This window comes from Larimichthys crocea, chromosome XII (assembly GCF_000972845.2).
Source record: "Larimichthys crocea isolate SSNF chromosome XII, L_crocea_2.0, whole genome shotgun sequence".
NCBI classification, from domain to species: domain Eukaryota; kingdom Metazoa; phylum Chordata; class Actinopteri; family Sciaenidae; genus Larimichthys; species Larimichthys crocea.
In genome coordinates, this window is record NC_040022.1 from 28,496,514 (window position 1) to 28,507,371 (window position 10,858).

Genomic DNA, 10,858 nt, shown 5'->3' on the forward strand with positions numbered 1-10,858 from the left:
GTATAGTAATTCATTGTTTATTAAGCATAACGGTCCATATTGTTTGGCAAGACAAATGAGAATAAGTCATAAAAAAAATGATTAGCCTTGCGTAATTAAAACACCAAAACGTATTACTGAAGCAGGCAAGTCCTTTCTCTATACATGTCTAATCTTGTTCAGGGTCACAGTGAGGTTAGAACCTATCTCGGAATGCATTGTGCTACAGGCAAGGAACATGGAAACGCCCTATTTAGTCAGCATACACAACGCTTGAGCAAACACAGCCGAACACATACAGTAATTGTCATTAATAAAGAGATTGCCAAATTGTATCTTCACTGTGTGCACAGCATTAGCAGGTCAGGAGAGTCGAGTCCAGCCCTTTCAGTGTCTTAACATCTACACCAGTGAGGATCTGCAGTTAAAAGTACATAAGTCAGAGTTAGAACGGATAACTGTAATGATATAAATATACACTTGAACCACCAACAGCATCCTTACCTGAAACGCTGAGGGTTCCGTTGACCATCACCGTCTTCCCAGTGATCGTGTTTTCAGCCAGGCAGCTGATGGACTCTTTGGAAATGTGGGGGTTCATAGTGATGTCAATTTCATCACTCGTCATAGTTTTCCCGTACAAGATCCATGTGAAGTTGCAGGAAGGAGTGCACTCAGCAGTGCATGTAAAGCTCGTTGTGATCCCTATTTCAAGAGAGTCTGGTCCTGAAATGATCACATTCTTTGGTCCATCTGCCAGAGAAGAGAGGAGACACAAATACGGTACAAGCCAAAGGTTTTTTTTTTTACTTATTCAAACAAATACAGGGAGATCATTTTTCTTACCAGGCACCACCACTGTCGTCTCAGCTGTTTTGTTTTTTTTTGTCACCGAGTTAAAAGCCACACAATTGAGGGCGGCCTCGTTTGGAGGTGTTCCAGATGTGAAGAATATGGTGGCATTTGTAGACAGGAATGTGCCATGGTAAAACCAGCTAATGGAGCAGGCGGGGAAGCAGTCAGTCAAACATTGCAGCTCTGTTACAGATGCAGGCAGGGCGAACATCTCCTTACCCACCGGGCCTTTTTTAGGTTTCACAATAAGCACCTTATCCGGACCATCTGGAAAATGTAAGACAAGAAGAGTTCAGACTGAGATGATAACATTGAGTCCGTGTTTGTACACTAAATATTATTAATATACTAAATAGAAATTGCACAAATGGATTGAAGCTGTTAGCTTAGCTTTAGGGATTAGCAAATGTGTCCACTTCTGAATACTGAAAATGGACAATATGTAGTGTAAATTTCATAACCCTGGTATACTCACAGTTTACTTGCAGCAGGTAGCCAACAGACTGGATGGGTGTTCCACTTTCACGTGATACCAATGTGCTGCTGTTCCCGCCCTCTAGTACCAAGCATTGGTATAACCCCCCGTCCTCACGTAAGAGAGGACTGAAGTTCACTGAGTTGTTGTCCGGTGAGAAATGCACTCGTTCAGAAGCTGCCATTGGGTATTTGTTCTTGAGCCATGTTATGGAGGCTGTGTCCTGATGGCCAACACACTGCAGAGAGAATGGCTCACCGGCAATTGGCAGGTCCTGAGAGCTGGGATGCACTTCGAATGGATCTGTCAAGAGAGAATATCAAGTGATGTTGAAACAACTCAAACCAATACAAATGTCTGTTGAACATCAGGTGAGAGCAACATCACAGACTCACCAATGATGGTGAGGTTCACAGTGGCGGTAATAGTTGTGTTAGATAACGTGTTCATGACCTCACAGGTCAGAGGCTCATTCCCCTGATGCATGATGGGTAACTGGATTTGGTCACCCTGGTAAATCCTACCCATGAACTTCCAAGTGAAATCACAGGATGGAATGCACGTGGCAGAGCAAATGTATGAGTACTGTTTTCCCATTGTGACTCTACTGTCACCATTGATGACAGCGTTGGATAAACCTAAAGAAGAGGAGGTACAAGACGTTTGAAGGTACAATGCTGATTTTACAATCAGAACATGAATGTAATCTAATTATCTTTAAATAATGTAGTATGTAAGAACTGTAGAGATGATTTAAACCACGACTATGTTAACTATGCTGCGCAGCAATTACAGTATGATAGTGCATTGAAATTTCCTTACTTTCTTTAAAATCTACTTTTAATGATTAATGTGATGACTGGAAAGGCATCATGGCAGTTTAAACTTGGTGATGGGATGGGAGTCATCAAAATGATTGTGTACCGATTGGTTGCATTTTTGACTGCTTTTTATCAAATATTTTCTGATACAGTCCTCAATATTTCTTTCACATACTTGCCACCCATAGAACTAGAGACTTGGAGATGTAGAGATGTGAGGCAGTGTCCTGAGCCTGACAGATCAGACTTTCAGAGGTGGCAGTACTTGGTGGAATGACTGAAATGGTGTTGCCTTGTACAGTACTGAATGGTTTGCCATATAAATCAACCGTCCATGAGTAGTTGCAGGAGGGGGAGCAATCAGCTGAGCAGGTAAAGTTGGATGCAACTCCTGGAGTCAAAAAGGCTTGACCGCTGATATGTATATTTGATGGTCCAGCTGAAAAATTAGAAATAGACTTGGTTGAAGGTATTTCTCATATAAAACCTATGAGCTCAATTTATTGTATTTCTTTATTATTACCTGTAATTTCCAGTGTCTTTTGAACAGTGACTGAGACTCCTGTAATATTATTGACTGCTGTGCAGGTCAGGTTTTGTGCTGGCTGAAGTTCTTCAAGCTGCAAGCTCAGGTCCTGGCCCTGAGAGGTCACGTTACCCCAGATCCAGGTGAACTGGCAAATCGGGTAGCAGTTGGCTGAGCACTGGAAACCATAGATTATTCCCACGGTCATTGTGTCAACCCCACTGATCACCACTGAAGACGGCCCATCTGCAGGCAGAGGTTGAGCAGATGAATAAATAAAAAGTAGTTCTCTTTAAAAAGTCATTAATTTGCTATATGATTTTTTTTATTTCAATAAAGAAAAAACATTGGCTAACAAAAAGTTATGTCAAGTTTGAATTAAAAGCTAATACTCAAAAGTTACTTAAGCAGGTTTGTACAATTAAAATGTTAGTTGCATAGTTGTTGAATTCACCCACAAATGACCCATAATTTAAAAGTGAATTGATTTAAAGTGTAGATTGTGTTTTTTGTTTTCTCAGCACTGTGATCTCTGCATCAACAGTACACTTTTTGGAATTGTAATCAAAATCAGAATCATTAAAAGCTTTATTGCCAAGTACGTTTTTTACACATACAAGGAATTTGTTTTAGTGTTGTTGATGCATGTCAGACATCTCTAAATATAAGAAGGATAAGAAAATCAAGTATTAAATTTAACAATATGAATATAAATATATACACAGTATGTTTTAAAAGTAAAAAATTGAGCCATGGAGATGGGATGTTTTTTGTTGATGTACACCTTGGGAGTCTTAGTTACTCCAAAATTATTGTGTTCACAGGCTCGTACTTTCACATTTTTATCAAAGAACCAGATATTTTCTAATAGTGTCCTAAATGTTATACACTGATGATTTAAACAGGATAGTTTCATCATTATGTTCAAGATGTACAAGTGCTCCAACTAAGAGTCATGTGACATCTTTGGGAAAATGTATGGAATTTTTCTTCTGTAATCAGAGGTGTCAGAAATAGCTTCTCCAAATTCACAACTCTATTGACTAATAATCATAACATAAAAATAATTTCTTTCACATACTTGCCACACTCAAAATCAGAGTCTTGGAGATGTAGAGATTTGAAATGGTGTTCGTAGCATGACAGATCAGACTTTCAGAGGTGGCAGTACTTGGTGGAATGACTGAAATGGTGTTGCCTTGTACAGTACTGAATGGTTTGCCATATAAATCAACCGTCCATGAGTAGTTGCAGGAGGGGGAGCAATCAGCTGAGCAGGTAAAGTTGGATGCAACTCCTGGAGTCAAAAAGGCTTGACCGCTGATATGTATATTTGATGGTCCAGCTGAAAAATTAGAAATAGACTTGGTTGAAGGTATTTCTCATATAAAACCTATGAGCTCAATTTATTGTATTTCTTTATTATTACCTGTAATTTCCAGTGTCTTTTGAACAGTGACTGAGACTCCTGTAATATTATTGACTGCTGTGCAGGTCAGGTTTTGTGCTGGCTGAAGTTCTTCAAGCTGCAAGCTCAGGTCCTGGCCCTGAGAGGTCACGTTACCCCAGATCCAGGTGAACTGGCAAATCGGGTAGCAGTTGGCTGAGCACTGGAAACCATAGATTATTCCCACGGTCATTGTGTCAACCCCACTGATCACCACTGAAGACGGCCCATCTGCAGGCAGAGGTTGAGCAGATGAATAAATAAAAAGTAGTTCTCTTTAAAAAGTCATTAATTTGCTATATGATTTTTTTTATTTCAATAAAGAAAAAACATTGGCTAACAAAAAGTTATGTCAAGTTTGAATTAAAAGCTAATACTCAAAAGTTACTTAAGCAGGTTTGTACAATTAAAATGTTAGTTGCATAGTTGTTGAATTCACCCACAAATGACCCATAATTTAAAAGTGAATTGATTTAAAGTGTAGATTGTGTTTTTTGTTTTCTCAGCACTGTGATCTCTGCATCAACAGTACACTTTTTGGAATTGTAATCAAAATCAGAATCATTAAAAGCTTTATTGCCAAGTACGTTTTTTACACATACAAGGAATTTGTTTTAGTGTTGTTGATGCATGTCAGACATCTCTAAATATAAGAAGGATAAGAAAATCAAGTATTAAATTTAACAATATGAATATAAATATATACACAGTATGTTTTAAAAGTAAAAAATTGAGCCATGGAGATGGGATGTTTTTTGTTGATGTACACCTTGGGAGTCTTAGTTACTCCAAAATTATTGTGTTCACAGGCTCGTACTTTCACATTTTTATCAAAGAACCAGATATTTTCTAATAGTGTCCTAAATGTTATACACTGATGATTTAAACAGGATAGTTTCATCATTATGTTCAAGATGTACAAGTGCTCCAACTAAGAGTCATGTGACATCTTTGGGAAAATGTATGGAATTTTTCTTCTGTAATCAGAGGTGTCAGAAATAGCTTCTCCAAATTCACAACTCTATTGACTAATAATCATAACATAAAAATAATTTCTTTCACATACTTGCCACACTCAAAATCAGAGTCTTGGAGATGTAGAGATTTGAAATGGTGTTCGTAGCATGACAGATCAGACTTTCAGAGGTGGCAGTACTTGGTGGAATGACTGAAATGGTGTTGCCTTGTACAGTACTGAATGGTTTGCCATCCAAGTCAACCGTCCATGAGTAGTTGCAGGAGGGGGAGCAATCAGCTGAGCAGGTAAAGTTGGAAGCTATCCCAGGTATCAAAAGGGCTTGACCGCTGATACTTATATTTGATGGTCCAGCTGAAAAGTTGGAAATAGATTCAGTTGAAGGTATGGTTCCTAAAAAAACTCTGAGCTCAAATTCATTCATGTATTATTATTATTATTATTATTATTATTATTATTATTACCTGTAATTTCCAGCGTCTTTTGAACAGTGACTGATACTCCTGTAATATTATTGACTGCTGTGCAGGTCAGGTTTTGTGCTGGCTGAAGTTTTTCAAGCTGCAAGCTCAGGTCCTGGCCCTGAGAGGTCACGTTACCCCAGATCCAGGTGAACTGGCATGTTGGGTAGCAGTTGGCTGAGCACTGGAAACCATAGAGTATTCCTACACTCACTATGTCGACCCCACTGATCTGCACTGAAGACGGCCCATCTGCAATTGAAGATGACCAGATAAATAAAAAGATAGTTCTTTTTCAAAAGTTATTCATTTAATTCTATTCAATACAATTTTATTTATGTAGGGCCATATCATAACAAAAGTTATTTAATGACACTTTCTATAAAGAGCAGGTCTAGACCATACTCTCTATAATATTATTTACAGAAACTCAGCAATTCCACCATGAGCAAGCACTTGGCGACAGTTTACAATATGTTTTTTGGTAAATATTAAATATTAATTTTGTTTCAATTAAAACTATCACTCCTAAGTTACTTAAGCAGATTTGGGCAATTAAAATGTTAGTTGCACAGTTGCTTAATTTGCCCACAACTGACCCATAATTTAAACTGATTTAAGATGCAGATTGTGTTTTTGTTTTCTCAGCACTGATCTTTTGCAACAACAGTACACATAATGAAATTTGAAGCTTGTTAATAGATTGTTTTGCTGAAATGCACCTTAGGAGACAAAGTTACCCAAGGTTATTGTGTAATCAGCCTTGTACTTTTGAAGAACCAGATATTGTCTAATCAAGTTCAAAATTGTATGCACTGAATATTGAACAAGTTTCATCATCATGTTCAAGCTATACAAGTGTTCCAACTAAGAGTCATTTGACATCTATGGGAAAATATATGGGAATTTTACTTCTGGAATGTGTCCAACACGGCTTCTCCAAATTCAAAGCTCTATTGGCTAATAGTCCTAATATAAAGTAAATTTATTTAACATACTTGCCACCCACAGAACCAAAGACTTGGAGATGTAGAGATGTGAGATGGTGTGAACCTGACAGATCAGAGTTTCAGTAATGGCAGTACTCGGTGGAATGACTGAAATGGTGTTGCCTTGTGCAGTACTGAATGGTTCGCCATCCAAATCAATAGTTCATGAGTAGTTGCAGGAGGGGTAGCAATTAGCTAAGCAGGTAAAGTTGGAAGCAATTCCGGGAACTAAAAAGGCTGATACTTATATTTGATGGACCAGCTGAAAAGTTGAAAATAGATGCAATAAATTTATGGCAGCACGTAAAGTTGGATGTAGTACCGAAAGTCAGCATAGGTGGACCATTGATCTGTAGGTTTGATGGTCCAACTGGGAAGTTTGGAAATAGGTTTAGTCATGTGGGTATTAAAAATTAGGGTTTGGGTTAAGAGTAAATATAGCTAAGAAACAGAATTAAAAGAATCTTACATGAGCTTTCCTCCACAGTTCCACTCTGCCCAGTTTCAGTGGCAGAAAAGCCTTAGACATGAAAAAAGAGAATACATTAATATGATTTATTTTAGGGTAGCTCAGCACTGTAAACCAAGATTATTACTTAGTCAACTAAAACTAAACTAAAAAATAAAGAGTGAAAAAAATGTTTCCTGAAATAAAAAGAACTTGATAAACAAATAAAAAGTAGCTGTAAAGATTCAATCAAATTGTCAGGTTTCTGTTTTAGTGTTCTTGTGTCTTGTTGCTGTCTTGAATTTAGTCCAATTGTTTTCCCTCTTTCACCGGTCAGGTTGTCTGTGTTCCTGTTTCCCAGCCCTGCGTTGTTCAGTCTGTGCTTTTCCCTGTGTTCCTGGTCATAGTGTTTCAGTTCTGTCTTGGATTTGTTTTTTTATCTGGACTCCTCAGAGCCTTTTGTTATATTGTGTTTACTTGCCTTTTATGTCAGTGATGACATTGTTCACTCTACCTTCGTAAGTATAAGTTTAGTTGTAGTCTTTGTCAGTTTGGTCAAATTTGTTAGGAATGAGGAGGCTTGCTATAACTGCGAGTCATCTGTCTTCATTCCCTGTTGCGTTTGTATTGCTTGTAATACTTATTCTGAACTGTTCATAGCTTGACATAGCTCCATATTAGCAAATAGCTTCCATATTTTAATCAAAAACCTACAAACTATAAAATACTTAAACTAACAAAACCAACTTATTAGACTAACTAAACCCAGCAGACATTTTGATTGGTCAAACCCCAAAAATAAAATAATAAAACTAAAACAAATTTAATAAAAAATACAAAACTATAATAAATCTAATCAAAAGTCAGCTAAAAATCATTCCATTGTATCAGTACAGTAAATAATAACTAAAATATTATATTAACATTTAACTGATAAATTTGCTGAAATTATTGATTTGAGCAGATGATGACCCAGGACAGCAGCGTCTTACCTGCCAGGCAGGTGAGCAGTAGTAGACAGGCTGAGCGATGAACCATGGCGCTGGAGACAACCTGAACAACTATCAAAAATTGTACAGCCATGCACACTCTTATAATGCATGGAGATGAAGGCCTTGCCCACTGTTATCACACACCTATACAAAACACAGACAACAAATGACCCAATGTTCCTGGCAAAGGTGTGCAACATGTTGGTTATCAGCTGTGTTAACTCTCTGCAGAGGGTGTGTATACAAGCCATGGATGTGTTGCGTGTTTTGTCTTCTGTGGGTTGTGGTTGTTTCTTTTGTATGTGCAGCTTTAATCCAAGTCAGATAATGTGGCCTTCTCTGTCCATATCTGCCTGTGGTTACAGATGTAGAGATTTCATCTCAATTTATCACAGCATCCTGATAGAATACAACTCCAGCAGTCTGTGAGAGCTGATATGTTTTGGTGTTGCCACTGGGATTCAGTTAATGTATACCTTTTATTAATACCTCTACTGTGTTATTGCTCTGGTAAGTCGAAGCAACACTCCTCTTGATTTTAATGCAAATATTCATTTGTTGTCATTTTAAATCAAGAAGTGTGGTAAGCACTCTTCCATCTTCTTCTCAATGCATTTAGTTTACTGCACAGCAAAGGAACTGAAGTCTGTTTTAACACTGTATACTAAGTTTGCAGTTTGAGGTCACCATGTGAACTTTAGGTTTGGAGTCTATTAAGTCTCTACTGTTATCTATTTTCTGTTGAAACTAATTTTTTTTAAGACCTTTTAAGACTTCAAACCTGTCATTCGTGGACAGTGGAAACAAAGTGCAAACACAATATTTTTCTCCAAATTTCAAATTGTTATAGCAACCATGTCAGCAAACAGTTGTCTACACATACAGCAGATATGGAGAAACATCATCATTCATTTGGTGTTGTGTTTCTGGCAACTACAGCAACTACACTTTGTTTACCAGCTAGTTGCTAACTGTGTCTGTCTGCTGTTTGAAAAAGAAGATCAACTTTCTTGATCCCTAGATGGGGAAATACTTTACTCAAGTTTTATATGTACGGTATAGGCCCAAAATACACACACACAAACAAAAGGCTCATAGACATGCAGATGAGGAGAGATGGGCACCCTGGGAGCAGGTAGGGGTTCCTTGCTCAAGGGCAAGTCGCCAGTTCCCAGGAGGTGAACCGGCATCTCTCCAGCTACTATTGCATGCTTCATCCTGTCCGTATAGTCCATGCTTCACATAAACTGGCCACCCCGTGGTTCTACAATCAGGTCCCTATGGATTGAGCTACTGATATTGTACCTGCTGAGCAGCTAGTCTACAGTGAGTTTTTAGAGATTTTTCACTGTCATGAGAGTGAAAAGGGAAATTAAATTGAGTGTGCCTGAAAGCGCACACTATATGTTATCCGCCGCGCTTATTCCGCTTATTCCTACGCCCTTTTTTTCGGTTTGCTTCTCCTCCCAGAGTTTTTGTCGCACACACACAAAACAGGTATCAAAACGTGCAGCTCTGCCGGGAATCGATTGCTATGGCTTTTCTAAGAGTTTCGGCAAACGGTTTTGCCAAAAATTGCCAAAAACGACGGCAAAAAATGAATGGGTGTGTATTGCGAGAATTTTCGAGAGCTAGAGTTAGTGATGTCATCGCTAGAGTGAAGAGGAGAGACAACGATCAGTGAAAAAATAAAACGTATTCGACTACCGTGGCCTCAAATGCCCCACTACAGACACGATTTATAGCTAGAAACGTAGGAAAATTTGTCGTCTCACTCACATTTGCCTGCTAAAGCTGTCAGACATATAGTTTTGGCAGGAGACGCAAAGATGCGGCAGCAACACCCATCGACAACCTCATAGACTCCCATGTTATTTTGAGAAGAGAACCTTCCAGAAGGAGCAGGGAGCACCTGTGCTTTCTCTCACTCCCGAGGCCAAAGTTTATACACGCCTGAAAATGGACAAGGATATGGTCCACAAGACAAGGATTCTTGCGGCCATTTCAGATTTTGGTTTGCGGCACACCTTATGCCATGTTTGGCCACCTCTTCGAGGGACTTCATTTGAAGCTTTTGTGTCTGCTCAGGGGTCAGAGGGAGAGGGAGTGAGCACGCACACGCACCTGTGACTAATTACTCAGACACACACACACTGACAGGGAGGAGAGGGGGGAGGGGCTATTTCAAAATAAGAGTCAGAAGGCAGAAGCCCAGTGGCGGCCATTTTAGCAGATATTGGCACTTAATTTAACGTGTCAGTGCTAGCAATTAACATTAGCCACTAAGAATTAAATACATGTTAACTGCTAACATGCTAATGTTAACATGCTAATGGTAATTGCTAACGTGTCAGCTAACATTCTAATGTTAATATGCTAATGCTAATTGCTTACATGTTAATGCTAACATGCTAATGCTCCTGTGTCTAAATAAACATGTTAAAAATGACTATTTGAGGTGTGCTTTTTGAATACAGACCCCAGGCAACAGCCCACTCGTCACTCTCAAAATTTCTGCGGGAATTTTTGTCAGGCCGGGACTCAATGAGGACTCAGAGGCAGAGTTTGGCAGACAGCTGTTTTATTCAGGTCGACAATATCCTCAACTGAGTGAGGCTATGAAAAAGGCCTAAACTAGAGGAAACAAAAAAATCACTCCAAAGGAGGAAAAAACACTGAACTACTCTTAATAAAGATTAACAAAATCACTCTCAACGAGGAACAACAAAAGGCTATGACTACTCTTATTAAAGATTAACAAAGTCAAAATCACTCAACGAGGAACAACAAAAGGCTATGAAACATTAACTTAAGGCGCTCAAAACCGAGGCTGAAAACACACTAGGCTAAATACAAAGAAACAAAAGGACTAGACTACGAAGTACAACA

The 10,858-nt window shown here is 38.7% G+C and overlaps 1 protein-coding gene across 1 annotated transcript; it reads right to left on the reverse strand.

Annotated features, from left to right (window-relative positions):
• Positions 1-23: 23 nt before the first annotated feature.
• On the reverse strand, positions 24-8,043 carry LOC104924521 (hemicentin-2-like). The gene is made up of 13 exons (XM_027285497.1): positions 7,970-8,043; positions 6,999-7,049; positions 5,544-5,792; positions 5,170-5,433; positions 4,086-4,334; positions 3,738-4,001; positions 2,654-2,902; positions 2,306-2,569; positions 1,705-1,947; positions 1,310-1,612; positions 826-1,101; positions 484-732; positions 24-397 (listed from the first exon to the last, which is right to left on the reverse strand). Exons 1-13 carry the CDS (start codon positions 8,013-8,015, stop codon positions 375-377), a joined length of 2,730 nt encoding a protein of 909 aa, XP_027141298.1. The 5' UTR covers positions 8,016-8,043; the 3' UTR covers positions 24-374.
• Positions 8,044-10,858: the final 2,815 nt, after the last annotated feature.